At 31.0% G+C, this 17,055-nt stretch overlaps 1 protein-coding gene and 1 long non-coding RNA gene across 2 annotated transcripts; both read left to right on the top strand.

Moving 5' to 3' along the window:
- Positions 1-160: 160 nt before the first annotated feature.
- On the top strand, positions 161-4,501 carry LOC114408799. Its single transcript, XR_003665939.1, has 2 exons — positions 161-1,145; positions 4,209-4,501. It is a non-coding gene; the product is annotated as an uncharacterized LOC114408799 (long non-coding RNA).
- Positions 4,502-14,635: 10,134 nt separating this feature from the next.
- LOC114408797 (transcription factor RAX3-like) lies at positions 14,636-16,438 on the top strand. The gene is made up of 3 exons (XM_028371966.1): positions 14,636-14,958; positions 15,081-15,210; positions 15,515-16,438. Exons 1-3 carry the CDS (start codon positions 14,823-14,825, stop codon positions 16,299-16,301), a joined length of 1,053 nt encoding a protein of 350 aa, XP_028227767.1. The 5' UTR covers positions 14,636-14,822; the 3' UTR covers positions 16,302-16,438.
- Positions 16,439-17,055: the final 617 nt, after the last annotated feature.

The following is a 17,055-nucleotide window of genomic DNA, read 5'->3' as shown; positions in this document are numbered from 1 at the left end:
CTTTAAACCATCAAATTTAAGCGCATGACATTACATTTAGCATAGAGACACACATATTTTCTTTTTAAATTACCAAAATTAAAAACATCAGTTTTAGATTTAAAAGATAAAAAGAATAAATTTTACAAACCTCCCTAGGTTTGTAACAATTACACGGACTTCTCCTCTGTTTCGAAACATAACTTCAGACTTGATAAATCACTAAAATTTTAAATCCATTTAAATATTTTGGAATTTTCCTTCGTGTGCTTTTCATATTACTGCAACTATTTATTTCAAAGGCCATCCCAGAGTCTGGAATTGGAGTTAGGTTTACGGCTGTGAAGAAGAGGGAAATCACACAACCACGTTATGGGTTAAGAAGCATTGATTCTCTGGCTGCTATAAGGGGGTTCCTGTGTGGTTCGTTTGATTGTTGGTCCAGTAGTATTGCGACGCTGAAATTGTGAAGAAAGGGTTGCAGTTTAGAGAACGTTTGGGGTTAAACAGCGTATTTCTTTGGTTGCAAGGGGTTCTTGCGGTTACTGCAACTGTCAAACCAGGGGTATTGCAACGGAGTTGAAACTCAGGGTATATGTTGTCGAAGTGCGTAGGGTGTTCGAAGCCAAACATTGTCGAAGTGCAGAGGAGTATTTTTGTTGTGGGGCCATACTGACCAATACTCATATCGATGAATTTATTAAGAATAGTCCCACGTCGGATAATTCATGAACATGATAAGTGTTTATATAGTTGGGTAGATTACCCCCTTATGAACCGGTTTTTAGGAATCCGTTTGCTGCACTAAAAAGGAGTTAATGATGTTGGTGTTACTGATGAACTCTATGTAGTGTTAAGATAATTTGTGAATTAGTATCAATCAATAATTATTATGTTATATTTTAATATTATCAATCGATAATTATTTTATATGAAATTGTAGATAAAATTGACCCTGTGATGGGTAGGGTCAATTATTAGTAATTAACGCATTTGAGAGGTCCTTACCCACTGCTAGGAGATTATAAATTTGTTATCCCATTTAACAAATTCATACACTCACATCCTCTCTCAAGTCCTTAGAAATTGGGCAGTAATACTCTCAAGTACCTGTTCGGGGTTTATCGTGTGAAGCGACGATATTATGGAGATGAATGCGAATTCAGGTTAGTGTTCATAACCATCTGAGTATTATCGCCTTATATCTACATGCTATAATTTGTGTCTGTGTTATTATCCTTTATATATTTCATCAATTGGTATCAGAGCCAACTTAGATACATTTTATGGTTGTTAGTTAATTGTTTTTTCGTTCATGTTCTTGCTTCTTTTATCTAATAAAATTGCTTATATTTTATGCATGAAATTCAAAATTGTTTAAGGACTTTTGTTCCTTGTGATAACTGGAATAACATATTAAAATTAAAATTCGTATGATTTGATGAACGATTTTCAGAGAATTGATAGGCTCTTCTTTTCTGGAAAAAAAAAACCCCTTCAAAAGGTGAAATATTTAGATGAGTATGATGACATAGAAGAAGATGCTGATTGGAGTGATGGTAATGAGAGTGATAAATTAAGTGACTTTGAGGAAAATGTTGATGTAATAAGGGAAGTGCATTTGGATGATGATATGAATGAAATATATGTTGAGAGAGTGACTTGTCAATGTAATGCTAATGGGAAAATCTTTTAAGAGGCAAGCAAATGGGAAAATCAAGTTTGTTAAAGGACAATTGTTCTTGAACGTATCTCATTTCAGGGAAATTTTGAAGGATTTTGCTATACAAGAAGGATTTGAGTTGTATAGGCATAAAATTGAGCAATCAAGAGTGACTTGTCAATGTAATGCTAATGGATGCACCCAGAGTATCCATGCATCTCCAACCGCAGATAAAATAACCTACCAAATCAAGTCATATAGAGCTAAATACACTTCTATTTGAACGACAAAAATCTTTGAGGCAACATCAACATGGATTGCGAGAGAGCTTGAGAGCTGAATTTTGGCAGATCCAAATATTAGTTATTCAACAATGAAGCAAGCTTTGCTTGACAGGTATGGAGTTGAACCAACTAATCAAATGCAATTGTATTGTGCCAAGCAAAGGGTGCACCAAACCACTAAAGGGGTACACTCTTTATCTTATGATATTTTGCCTCCTTGGGCATGTGTAGTCATAGAAACAAATGAGGGGAGTGTTGTAAAGTTTGCACTGGAACCTAGGGTGGGCATGGATTCCCAATTTAAGAGGACTTTTGTTTGTCTGGATGCCATGAAAAAGGGATTTGTAAGGGGGTGCAGGCCCTGGTTTGGCATTGATGGTTGCCATTTGAAGGGTCCACTTGGAGGGACATTATTATCTGTTGTGCTTGACAGAAATAAGGGCATATTCCCTATTGCATTCACAGTGGTTGAGATTGAAAACAAGGATTCCTTGAAGTTTTTTCTAACTTTGTTGAGGGAAGTTTTACAATTAGTTCCTGAATGGAAGGATGATTTTGTCACTATCATGTCAGATCAACAAAAGGTACGGGACATGTTGAGTTTGACTAGTTTTATTTCCAATTTAAGGATTTTGTTTAATAAGAATTACTGATATTCTTGTGTGTTGTAGGGTTTAGACCGAGCTATAGCAGAAATGTTTCCATATGCAAAACACAAGTTTGATTTGTTATAGTGGTATCAAGTTAAATCTGCTTTTGACATGTTAATTTTGATATATCAGTTAATGCTTGGTTGTCGTGAACATGCATTCTGGTACTAAAATTGTTTCATGTAAATTTTGAAATTTGGTACTGAAATTGTTTCATGTAAATTCTGAAATTGTTTCTCATATTTGAAATATTTCATGTAATTTGGTACACTCGGAAATCTGGTTGAAATTCTTGTACACTCTAAAATTGATGTAAATTTTGGTACACTCTGAAATTTGGTCTGAAATTTTAGTACAGTCTCTGTTTCATGAAAATTCTGATAAAAATATTGATACTGCTATATTGTGGTTCTGTATTGTAAAAAATTATACTTCAAAGGTTATGTTGTAAATGGGATTAAACAAGCAGGTTTTGTTGTAATCAGATCTTAAATGACTTTAAGAGTAGATTCAAATCTCTTTTGCTGACTACCCAATTTTGGGAATGTGCCATGGCATACACTGTGCTTTTAGAAAGAACAACAATGAGGTTGCTGATTGGTTATTAGCTGAAGAAAGATCAAAAACAATGTAGGCTAGGCACACATATCGCCCTCTTTGTAGGAGTGATCATGTCACAATGTGTGTGAAGTATTTAAGGCTTGGCTGGGTGACGATAGAAAGAAAACAATATTGTCCATGCTTCAATTTATAGTTTGCAGGCTCATGGTTACTTTCCAAAAAAGATATGAAAGGGTAACCACTTGTCAAAATCTCATGCCACCTAGAGTGAAGACCTACTTGGATAAAACTTTGCAGGCAACGAGGTCTTTGGTTGTGACATTTGCTGGAAATGATGAGTTTCAAGTGATGGATGTGTATACAAATTTTGTGGTTAAGTTAAGGGACAACATGTGTGGATGTAATCAATGGAACCTCACTGGATTGTCATGCAAACATGCATGTGCATGCATAGTTATTGGTTGTGAATTATTGTGATGAAGCCCTTACAAATTCCAAGTTATTGGTTGCTTATGGTGAAGTTATCCGTCCTGTGCCTGATGTTGATGCTAATTCTGATAGGGGAGGTTATCCTAATATTGGTCCTCCAACTTTGAAAAGACAACCAGGTCGTCCAAGAATAGCAAGAAGAAAAAGTAATGTTGAGGGACCTTTGAGACCCCAACAAACAAGAAGGTCCAACACAGTAAGATGTTCTACTTGCAAGCAATTTGGTCTCAACAATAGAACATGCCAAAGGGCTCCTACTAGATAACAAAATTCTCAAAAACATCTCAGTGCATTAACTAAAATCTTACTTAGTCTTAACAGAAGTTATATTTCATCTCACTTATATTTATGTGTTGAAACTTTTTATTGACAACAAAACCAAGATCCACCAACTTCACAACCTAGTGGCAACAATTTAAATACAGAACCTGTGCTAAATGATGTACTTGCATCTAAACAATCTGTGCTGACCACTCAAGTATATTGTTTAAATAGCTTATCCTGAACATGGATGTTTTATCAATCCATTCACATGCTAAAGATTTGCTTATGTTAAAATGTAACATGGAACACATTCTGAAGTACAAGATGCAACTGTTGCTTCCAACCAACTAGCCAACACAGTCAACAATGCAAAGAAAAAGAAAAAGAAGAGGAAGAGAAGAGCCAAGCCCGTAATACAGACTGTGGATTAAGAATGTTTAGTAGCAGTGGTTTCTTATGTAAATATATCATTTTGAAAAATAGTGTGGTACATGATATATTGGTCTATATTCTTTGTTATATAATTTTTACTTTCATTTTTGTTTCAAAAGCACAACTTATTATATTTATAAGAGCCTTGTTATATTAATGAAGTATCACATTTCATGATATGCAAAATATGTTATCATGTCTTACTCCTTATTATGTTATAGTCAGCTCTCTTTTGCCTTATACATATATATATATATATATATATATATATATATATATATATATATATATATATATATATATATATATATATATATATATTCTCTCATGCGAAAATGAAGTAAAACATAAGACAAAAAATGTAAACTGCCAATTTCATATAATACAGGTTCTTTTAGGAACCATGATGTACAATAACGTTTGAGTTCTAATTACATATCATGTAAACAAAATTACAAACCATGACAAGTCGTTAGACTAAATAACCACTGACAGAACAAAAAATCCACTATAATTAAAGGACCAACTAAACTTAGTTATAAAATGCTTAATAAGGACAATCTACACTTCAACTTACGACTACCTTAACCAACCTAGTCACTTAGATATAGTTTCCATAATAATAACGCCAGCAACAGTTACAATTACAATTTTGAAAGCAATTACATTTTGCTTCAACCATTCAAAATTAACTTCAACAAGTGCCAAGTTGGTCTTCATTTTAGTACTTTGCTTCTTGAAATTTACAATGCCCATCTTCAATTTATCATACTCATCTTCAATCTCTTTTCCACTGCCACTTACACAGTTACACGGGAACGGGAAGATGATTAGTTATCAAGATAAAAAAAATTAATATTATAAAAACATATTATATGACGTTTAATAATTAGTTATTAATAATTTAATATATTATAAAAACTGAAGGAAAAAAAATGTCGATTGCGTCAAACCAATGCTGGTCATCAAATTTCTTTAAACCTCACCATATCAAATTAGATCACTTTTATTTCTAGTTCTACATCTTAAGTAGACCGTCCTAAACATCGATCCTAATCAAATCAGTTCAGGTGTCCGGTTCCATTTTAATAAATATGATTCTACCATCACGGTTGAAGATAAGTGAGTCCCGAAAATGGTAAAATTGAGAAAAGATGGTGTCTTTTGGTACAATCAAGTGAAAAACTTTTTTTTTTTAATTTCGGTTAAAAAAAAACTTTGTGAAAAAAGGTGTTTAATTATAATGTCCAGACTTTTTATTTTTTACTTTTCCTCTTAGTATCAGTTACAAAATCAATTGTGTATCTCGTGACATTATCATGTAAATATTTTTGTAAGGTGACATTATCTTGTAGAAACCCTTAAGGAGTTACATAAGTGTTTTGTAATAGGAAAAAAAACAAAAGATTTAAACATTACACACATCATAAGTAAAATAATTTTAGACTAAAAGTAAAAATTGATATATTTATGAGGTTGAAAAAAGTATTTAAACTTTAATTTTAATATATGAAACTTATGATAGTCATCACTTTAAAGTGATGTGTAAATCTTGGCAAGTATACCGAATTGCAACTTGTAATACGAAACATTGTTTTATTAATATATACCAATTATTAATAATATTCTAACTACTAATATATATAATATAAATTTATTTAGTAGTATAAATTAAAATTACCTACTTGTGAGTTTATATAAATTTATTTAGTTCTATCATCACCTCCTACACTTTTGATGAATGAATCAAAATTGTATAATTACACAATTGAAAGACCTAATTTGTTAGTTTGAAACTTGGGAGACCACGAGTGTTTGATTTTATGTTAACTGTAGAATATTTTTCTGTTATATTATAATCATGTTGTGTGATATAATCTTAAAATGTCATTTTTTTATATCTTTATCTTATTGTATCAATATATTATATGTCACTAAAAAAATCTAATTCAATTAGTTAAATATGATATATATTTTTATATATTCTTCGTATTCGTCTTTTATTTTTATGAATAAAAAACGTATACTACATGTCCTTCTTAGAAATCCATTAAGGGATTTTTGCTTCACAACATTTGAAAAAAAAAAGAAATTTATTTTTTCAGAATAAGTTTCCCCTTTAAATTTTTTTCTTCTACTCACTGATACATTCATTCTTCCCTTGATTAAGTAGAAAAGTAGCATTTCTGATCGATATGAAAATTCATCTCGCATATGATCTTCTGGTATTTTATCTCTTGGGCTTCGCTCTTGATTTGCTTGTCCTCCACACACACCTGTCTCTTGATAATCGCATGCACGAGTACAGTGACAACTTCACAATCATATCGTCATTTGGTCGGTGAGCAACCCCGGCGACAACTCCAACCCCTCCTTCCGTTTCCCATTCATGTTCTCAATCTGTAGTTGATTTCATCTCCTCTGGTCCCTAACTAGCTATTTTTGTTAATGCCTCAATGTATTTTCTAAATTCCATTTCTCTCTATTATAAAGTTTTTTTAGCCGTTAATTTTTGTTGCTTGCGCGGGGTGAATGCCACAAATTGTACACGGCATTTGTAAGTTATATAGTTTTTATTTTCTTTACCCCCAAATATTAATCTATTAGTTTTATTAGAAATGTTTAATTGAAAATATTCAAACTTATAATTTCTTTTTCCTCCCCTCTTCCTTCATCCTTATCCTTCTCCAATCATCGAATTAACTTTATATCTCCAAACTATAGTTTGTTTATCTTGTTTTTCGATATATCTATTTTGCGACCTTCGGCATGATATATACTTCTATACAGTAGGTTCATAAGCAATTTAATTAATGCATGTTTTTGCTTTGTGGGTGAGTGGGTATGTATTTTGTCTAGTATTAAAAATTTCAATATGAGAAAGATACATATAAAAAGGTTAAATGATAAATAAATAAAAAATCACAGACATGCTCTTATTTTTTTTTTCTGTATTTCTCTCTTACTAAATGGAAGTTATTTCTATTGAGATCAAATATAGGATTTTTTTAGCAAGAAACCTCCATCGGAATTACCTTCTATCTTTTTCCTGATCTCTCTGTTTTTTTTTTTTTTTGCTAAATGAAAAATAATTTAATTGACTACTCAATTTATCTCTTTTAATTATCAACTAATTTTTCCCACTAATGTGTTCATTTTTTATTAGAGAAGAAATGTATTTAAATGAGACATGTAATTTGATTCCTAGCTGCCAAACTTGTAACACTTGAGTCGGCTTGCTTGGTGGTACTTTGTCATGATTTTTCTCCGCGTAATAATGTTTAATGAGAAATGTTATATAAACACATTCTTTTAAACATATTTTGTTTTATAAATTAAAATTTATTAAAATAATAAAAATTTGTAGTCTTGCATCTTATTCAATGATTTTTTTTCTCCGATTTTATAATTTTAAATAAATTTCAATCAATTAAAAAATGTGTGTTAGAGAATTTATTTCCAACACTCCTCATGTTCAATATTTAAGTGTAGTGTTTTGAACTGGTTTTTGTTAAATTTCAAAAATTATTTTGAAGTAAAAAATAATAAAATAGATCTATTCAATACGTTTATAATGTTTTAACTTAAAATTTACTTTTAAGAAAAAAATTAATTGATATTATATTCTTGAATTTCAATATTTAGAATAAAAAAAGAAAAATAAAGGCTTTTAAAGTTAGCTTACCTATTATTTTATGTTTTTAATTAATAAAGATATTTTTACTTTTTAGATCTTTTGTAACATTATGTTTGACACAATTTTTTTAAAAAGAGAAATTTAAAATAAATTGATCGCTCTCGGCCGGGAAACATAAATTGCAAATTTTACAAATAAAACTTCATATAATTAGAAAATAGTGAGTCTTTTAATTATGTCAATCATATTCTTTTTTGAACTTTAATTATGTATGTTTCTCATATTTAATTCTTAATTCTAGGTGTAAATAATTAAAAAAAAAAACAAAACTAACCAAGAGATATTTGGAATTTTGATCCTACACCGAATTTTGATATCCATCATTGTCTATAAATCATAGTAATATATAGAACTTGGCTGGGTCAAGTGCATGCACTATGGTTATGCATAAAGAAAGCCAAGTAACTCGAAGCCGTCACGTAGAATAGATAGCGTACTAGTCACTTTATGAAAAAGTCAACTTGTCCGACTCTTGAACCCTTCATTTTCACCCACAAAAAGTTTCCCACGAGGTTCCAAATCCGCAGTCACTTTATGACAATTAAATTAAGCCAGCTTCGGTTCTCTCCTTCAATATGGAATATGACCCAATCAATCCTTTTATTATTATTTATTTATTTAAGCATAATTCCGTTCTTAATTAACTAACTTATATGCATGATTGTCCTCGTTACTTTTAACCAGAAAGCAACCATATGTGTTTTAGGAATACTAGAAGTGAAATTCTAGAAGATTTCATAGATTTTCTCTCTCTAAAAAAAAAAAATATTTCATAGATTTATTGAAGTTTTTTCCTTAGTTTTAAAGATTAAAATTACAGTAAAATATAAATTCAATACTAAATTAACTATTTAGTCTTAAGTCTTCAAAAGATTACTAAGGAACCAGAGAAAGTTGGCTTCAGCTGTACTACTGACTAGTGACTACTAAGGAATGAGATTGTCAAGAAATGACTGATTTTTCAAACTTGCAGGTCAAATCAAGCATGGAAATTCGAGGATTATATGGCCCAGCCAAAATCCAAATCGTCAGCACAGACCTCTGTCATTACACTTCAATTATTTATTTACCATTATATGTTAGAGTTTTCTTCTATTTTCCCCTAAACCATCGGATTCCTTGGGCAAGTCCTACAAGCTTATGTTTTTTCCCCTCAATCTCATCGTTTTTTCTATCGCATCTTTTTTTACCCCATCTTTGTTTTATGTTTTAAATGATGATTGGTCAATAAAAACAAGTAGTCAAGTACTACTCAACGATATTCTTCGTCTGATGAATTATTTTAATTGACACCATAATAGCTTCGTTCACTCTCTATGTAATTCGTTGTGTACGTTAAAGTTTCATTTGGACATAAACAATCAAACGTTAGGAGAAGAAAAAGTGTCAGCCATGACTTATTGTGGTAACTCTTCGGACTTAAATATTATAAGTCCTAGTGGAATTCCTTACTTAATTACTATGGGTTAAAAACACAGGACATTTACTAATAATTAAAGTCCGTCACATTTGATAAAAACTTATTTTAGTAAAGTCTATGCATAAAAAATAAATTAATCTCTAATTATAAAAAAATATTTTTAATGCATATAAAAAATATAAAAATATGAAAAAAAAAGCATGAATTAGCTTGATATCTGTTAAGGGGGTACGTGTTGTTTAATTCAAACTTCAGAAAATAGTGATGACAATCTTTTTTGGCGCTGTCAAGTGTCAACATAGCAACCAGCCCTTTGTGTCTTCATAAACGATTAAACAGACCAAACATAGCTAGACTTATACAAAATAGTTTATGTGAAATGCGAGTGTAATAACAGATTTTGTTGCGTCGTGCCCAGCTTGTAAATACGTACTAACTTTTTAATGGGTATAGTTGAATTGATAGTATAGATTAAATTTATGAGGAAGAATTTGGATTCTTGATCCTGGATCCTTGTAGAATATATTTTTGAGGAAAAATATTTAAGTGTGATTAAATTTCTAACTAGAAATTAATCTGCTTTTAATCAAAGCTTGTTACATACCAGAATATTTTGAGATGTCACTAATAAGACAAAGATCCTAATTGGAAAAAAAAAACCCGGCAAATGCAGCTATTACATGGCTGCGCTCATGCTCATTCAAATCTGTAAAGCACTAACATGTGGCCAAACCAAACCAACCTGAACACTGAGGAATGAGGATATACAGAACCAAAAAATGAGTACCTGGCGTGACACTAGCTTCCCTACCCACTGGACAGTAGAAAAGTTTGGGTTTATTTGCCACACAGGAGACAAATAAAGTGGTTAAAAAATTGTATGAAAATAGATAAAAAGTAAATTAGAAATTAAAAGTATTTGATTGAAAATATATATAAAAAAATGGAGAGATGAATGAAAATATATCAAAAATAAGATGAAATATATATTTTATTTTCATTCCACCAAACAATCAATATTACTTTCATTCTCTTTATTTTACCATCTTGGTCCTATTCCCTTACTACCAAATAGGGTATAAATTATAATTTCCCATTTTGGCTACAAAAATGTTTTTTTCACCCTAAAAGATATGTATATTTCAGAGATCACTAGTAATTTCCATGAAAAGTTATTCCATATGGGATGACTGAGTTTTCTATCCGAGCATTTAATATAACTACATATTGAAAAGTAAAATTTAAATTATAACAATGTGTGCTAATTGATCAGTATACCCAATGTTAAAAGGTAACATGTTTACATTAATAATAATTAAAGGAAACACCCATATTTGATGTACATATTTTATTAGATAATTTAATCTTTCAGTTATTCTTTAAACTATTCATCTATTTTGTTTTAAAGTGCATCAACAACTCCACTACTCTATAGTTTATAGTATTTTTTTTTTTTTATAGAATCTAGGATATATCTCAAACAAATTAAAGTCAATGACTTATTTCTCATGACATTGAAATTTATTTAAGGAGTTAATATTTTTTGATATGCACAAACTTATAATCAAATCATTTACTATATGTTTAAAGAAAAAGATTATTTGTCAATCATGTTTGTCTTTATAGTATACAATACACTCTCATTTTATATATAACTTCCATTCTCTCTCTTCCTATATTATTTTATTTTATTTTTAAAAAATAAAAAGATACAAAGTGTCTTTTTTTCCTAATATAAAAAAATAAAATAAGGTATTTGATAGAAAAAATAACAAAAGACACAAAAATAAATGTAAAATAAGAGCATAAAGTTAAAATCAAAATGGGAGAAAAGGAATAAAATGGCACTCGATATATTTTAGAGTTTTGATTTTTGGACATTTAATTAGTACATATATTCTATTGACATTTTTTTTTATCTTTATCTTCTTATCACATCACATAATCAATTATATTAATAATTTGTATTTTTTTTTTATCTCCCTATATATGGGTGTCTATATCCATGGGTGTCCAAAAGGAAAATTTTCTAAATTTTACTCATCCAATGACATGAAATATTGTACGGATGAGAAGAAATGTGTGATAGGGATATTTTTATCCTTTTGTGAAATATATAAAAAGAGTAAGATTTAATTATGTTTTTAATCTCTTAAATTAGGAGATCTATTTATTTTAGTTCCCTAAATAAATTTTTTTTAGTTTCTTAAATTCTAAAAAAATGCTCTTTTTATTTTCTCTCCTAGAATTTGAAGGAAAGAAAAAATATAAATTTTTATTTGAGGAGAGTGACTAAACAGAAAAAAAATTCAAATTTGAGGGGGAAAATGCAAATTTTTAGTTGGGATTCAAACTTAGACTCCCTGATTTAAGGAACTGAAAAATAATTTATTTTTATAATATAAAAATTATAAAAATAATTTTATAATAAAAATATAATGAAATCCAATTTTGAAGTTATACTTAATTTCTTAATTCAGTATATTTTTTATTAATAGAGTAAGAAATTATTTTATAATTAATACTAATTTTTTAAATAATTTTTTTGTATTCTTTTTTTCGTTTATTCAAATAAACAGATTTCTTTTGTATTTCTTTTTTTTATTTCTACCCTTCCTATTTTTCTTTTTAATTATGTGTATTAGTGTCATGGTTAATTAGGACTTTAAAAATCACAACTGGGGGCGGTATACAGGGGGGAAGAGTGGAAGCATGCTCGTGGGTCAACCTACTGCCTCGGGTTATCTTGTTGCTTTGTTGGTCATTTATTTGTTCACCAACCAAAAGCAAGAAAATCGTACAAATTTTCCATATAATTTCAATGCCTCTAGTGTCCTGTATTTCTTGCTTCTAGAAACTCTATAACCTTCCAATTTTAAAATACATGAATTGCAAACGCAAAGAGATGGATTTTATAGTTTACGATAATTTTCAACATCGTAGTTTTAAATTTCTCATTTGGGTGAAGTTTGGTTAGTGAGTTACTGGCCCTACAAAATTACCATCCAACAAGTTCTCTTTCTGTCTCAAGTCTGGCTTTTCTCCTTCTCTATCAAATTCTTAGTCGACCATGCAAATTCTTTTTCTCCTTTTGAGAGTTACATTATACATCTCTTATAATGTTTTGTTGTTATGGGCTTATGTAATACCTTGTTCGTCAATTTTGTCTCTCATTTTTTATTCTATTAGAAAGATGAACCTTTGAAGTATATAGTATTTTTTTTTCTTTTCTATTTTCAAAAGGCTGCTATGAAAAGAGGAATTAAGAGGCTTTGGTTTTTTTGAAGGGCCTCCCCATGAAGGCTGGGGTGTCAGCAGTTCCCTTCACAACAATTTTTGAAAGTCTTTATCCCGTACAAGAGGGGGGCGATGGAAAGAGAAAAAAAAAACCAATGGAATAAAGTTCGCTTATATTCTAAGTTCCTCCTCTATTGCTTCAAAAATATTGGACTTTTGAAACAAATTAATGAAATTTTAAAAAAATTAATTAAAAGGTACGTTGTAATTACTTTTAATTTTCATTATCATGTCTCAAAGTAAGCATTGTATACTTTAATTTAACTCAACTTATTATAATTTTTACCTTTCCATTTAATATACATGTTGTGCGCATAACTTTTTATTATAAAAATATGTTTAAAAGAAAAAAGAAACTTTTACCAAATGTTCCCTGCAATTAAGGCATAAAAACAAAACAAAAAAACAAAAAAAGGAAGAATGAAAAAGATCTACATAAACTCGTCACCATTTTCAATCCCTTACACTTGTAAACTAGTCGGAGATTAATCAGGGTCAAACCGTACGTACTCTTTGAAGCTTACAAGAACAACATCTATATATCTTCTAGCATTGCTTGCTTCCTATGCTTAAAGAGCTCATAGTCCCTTTTCCAAATATACTATAAGTGCGTTTTCGTCTTTTAACATCTTTTTGTCAAAAAATTATGTGCATATCATGTGCGTGTAACCCTGTTAAAATTAACTGCTAAAATGAATGAAAAAGAAAATTTACAATAAATTGTGTTAAATTAAGGTTAGTTAATTAAACTTCACTATTAAAATGGATGGAAAATAATTTTACAATAAATTATGTTAAGTTAAGGTGTATTAATTAAACTTAATTTGATATAGGAGGATGGAAAGTTAATTAATTAATAAGATAATAGTTAAGGGAAAAAAGTGTTTTTTACCCGTATTTTCCTTGTATTTCATTCCCCTAATAAATCCCCCCCTCAAAAGAAAAATCTTTCTATTTATTTTCATTTTTTTAATTATAGTTTCCCGTTATTCAAGTGATACAACAAAGCAACTCAAAGAACGTTACAGAAACGTAATACGTGAGAAAAATTTTAATTATGGACAAAAAAAATCAAATAATTGAATATTGAATAAAAAATAACTATTAATGTAAAATATAATGTTACAATGCATTTTTATTACATTTTAATTTTTTTACCTATTGATTTATTGAGGATAGTGGTTAACAAAAATGATACAAAATTTATCATGGCTAATTGGCTATATAGGCAAGAGTTATAAAAGAAAACTAATCATACTTTCTAACTTGTTAAATCTTTTTTATTTCTTATGACTTCCAGTATCCGAACGCTATATTGGGTATCGGAATAATCTAAATTAAGTTGAGGGAAATCAATATGATGAACAGTAAACTCGATCTCCTCCGTTTTTAATGCCAAAAGTGAACTTTGGTTTATCTAACCATACTAGAATAATGTTTATTTGTATTTTTGAGTGAATGTTAAAACAAATACAATTGTTTGAATCAAATGGTAGAACAATTTACTCCATAAGCAATTTATAAAATCAATATCTCTACATCCTATGATCCCTGGCCAAATAAAAAAAGTCAGCAGCATCTCATGTTAAGATAATGTTCCAATAATTGATGCTAAAAAGTTTAAGGAGTGCAATGTGTTTACACAAAAAAAAAAAAAAAGAAGAAAATGTACGATGCATATAGCAATTAATTTTCTATAGAAACAGGAAATAGTGACCAAAAGAAAGATTTATAGGCATGTCGTATGCTCGTATATCCTTGGACATCAAGGGGTCAGAGTGGAGTGGAGTGGACTCAAAAAAGGTGCAAGAAAATTTGATTCCGGTTTAAGAAAGACAAGAAGAACGACCCTTATTCTCCTACCCTAGCAATACTAAATAGCTGGAATTTTCTATATAATCACCTTTGTTTTCTGCCACACCCTTATATAAAAAATTTGTACGATGGGATGTTCAATTGGAATCATGTTTATCCGCTCCTAGTTTTATAATTAAATAACACTCTCTCTCTCAATTATTTCTGCCGTAAATAGACAAGGGTTATCTCAAATAATCAATCTAAGCTAGCTGAAAGCAACAACAACAACATGGGGAGGGCACCTTGCTGTGACAAATCAAACGTGAAGAAAGGCCCTTGGTCGCCAGATGAAGATGCCAAACTCAAATCCTACATCGACCAGCACGGAACCGGAGGGAACTGGATTGCTTTGCCACAAAAGATTGGTATAATACACATACATATTACACACTACTACTCAAATAACCCTATTTATTTTTCACCACCAATTAACTTGTTCAGCAAACAAATTAACTTTTCTTCTCATGTATCTTCATTTCTAAATCAGGCCTCAAACGATGTGGCAAGAGTTGCCGTCTCAGGTGGCTAAACTACCTCCGCCCTAATATCAAACACGGTGGTTTCTCTGAAGAAGAAGACAACATCATATGCAGCCTCTACGTTTGCATTGGAAGCAGGTAGGTCTTACAATATAATCTAACTTAACGAGTGCGATTCAGTTGATAACATAGGCATGTCAGAATTTGCAAAAAGAGTCCAGGGTTAGATCACCACACAACACACTTTAAGAAGGGGTGGAAACTCTTGACGATAATTGTCTTGTCTCAGAAAAAAATACATGTGCGAAAGAAAAAAAGACATATTCTTTAAAAATTTATTAACAATATTATATTTCCAAAATAAACTGAACTTAAGTAATTAACAGGTTTAGTTTAACTGAGTTTGATATTTGCTTGAGCAATGAACCCTTTTGTGACGCAGGTGGTCGGTCATTGCAGCACAATTGCCAGGAAGAACTGATAATGACATAAAGAACTATTGGAACACGAGGCTGAAGAAGAAGCTTCTAGGGAAGCGCCGTAAGGAACTACAGGCACGAAACAAAGGAAACGGTGTCGTTGAGCACGAGAACAATTCCTCACTCTTGCTTCAGGAAAACAGTGCTCAACAATTACATCCATGTTGGCCACAGATTCCTGCAGTGTTGCCACTTTCACCCTACACAAACCAAAGTCCAAGTTTCAACGACCAAGACTCTATTAGAAAGCTTCTAATCAAGCTTGGAGGGAGATTCTCCGATGATTATCAACGCATCCTTGACGGGTTGAATCTTCAGTTCCCACATGGTTCTCTCTCATCAACACAACTTCTTCAAGAGGAGCAAGTCCATTTTGTTTCTTCTGCAGGGTGCATGAACTCTATTGGCAACAACCAAGTACAGTTTGGTCAGAGCAATGAGTACCGTGCTGAGTTGGTGCAAGGACAAAGCAGTTTCACTACCACTACAGTTGGGGAAATGGTTTCTGCTAATGATTATTCTCAAAGGTTATTAGGTGGGTCGTTGGAGTTCTTCTATGGGGAGGAAATGATTACCGATAAGATAATGGGTGGTGCTTGTGCTTCTTCAAGTTGTGGACAAAGTACTGATTGGGGTGAAACCAGTTCTCTGATTTATCCTCCTCTTGTTGCTTCGAATTACGAGGGTGTGCGTCAAGAGATGCCACGAGAATGTGTTTTTCAAGAGTTAAGCTACCCGGGGGCACAATAGCATGTGTACATTACTAGTATTTGTTATCAATTGGTGGAGGTTGGAATTATGTGTATCCAAATTGAAGCTAGCAAAAGAGAATTAAGCTTGTATTTGATTCCCATATAGATAATAAAATCAGCTTGATTTATATATAACTAGCGACATGTCTGCTCTCTGAGACTTTCACATATGCTGATCCCTTAGTGGCCGTGCAGTTTAATTATCTGATTTGTCTGTGTATTATTTAGTTAATCTTGAGAGTCATTTAAATATATCCTTTTATGTTCCAAGTCTAACTAGGTCTTTTGCAGCATTGGACCTAAATTCATGTATACAAACTAGTTCACATTATTACGTACTGGCATGTACTTACTGTTTTATTTTCACACGTTTATTTATTTATTCATCTACCTTCAGAAGATCAAATTAAATTCTAGGTAATCGTTGGAAGGGGCACTATAGGGGCGGTGCCATATAGTCTGCAGTCATCCCTTGATAACATGGTAGGTATAGGTATATGCGACTCTTGAATGCAAGATGGTTTTTTTGGTCAAAGGGCACATGCTACGAAGTTCATTTCTGTTTAGCATTATATTTCTGGCAATCAATAAGTAACTTTTATATTGTTAAGTAACTTTTACGTAATTAAGCAGCTTGTATACATTTCTTAATTCTATATTATTGGCGAGTAGTCTTCTTTGGATGAAAAGCTGTGTTAGACCATTATATATATACTAAACGAGTGGTCTCGAGCTGTGTTGTAAGTTGTAAC

Source organism: Glycine soja, chromosome 4, assembly GCF_004193775.1.
Source record: "Glycine soja cultivar W05 chromosome 4, ASM419377v2, whole genome shotgun sequence".
Lineage (NCBI taxonomy): Eukaryota > Viridiplantae > Streptophyta > Magnoliopsida > Fabales > Fabaceae > Glycine > Glycine soja.
Note: the sequence above shows the minus strand (reverse complement) of the source record. Positions and strands in the feature narration are given on the sequence as shown.

Excerpts from the sequence above, each read along its gene's own strand:
- LOC114408797 (XM_028371966.1), top strand. The coding sequence starts at position 14,823 with ATGGGGAGGGCACCTTGCTGTGACAAATCAAACGTGAAGAAAGGCCCT. Across the intron at positions 14,959-15,080 it reads TGCTTTGCCACAAAAGATTG|GCCTCAAACGATGTGGCAAG; the intron begins GTATAATACACA and ends TTTCTAAATCAG. Across the intron at positions 15,211-15,514 it reads TACGTTTGCATTGGAAGCAG|GTGGTCGGTCATTGCAGCAC; the intron begins GTAGGTCTTACA and ends TTTGTGACGCAG.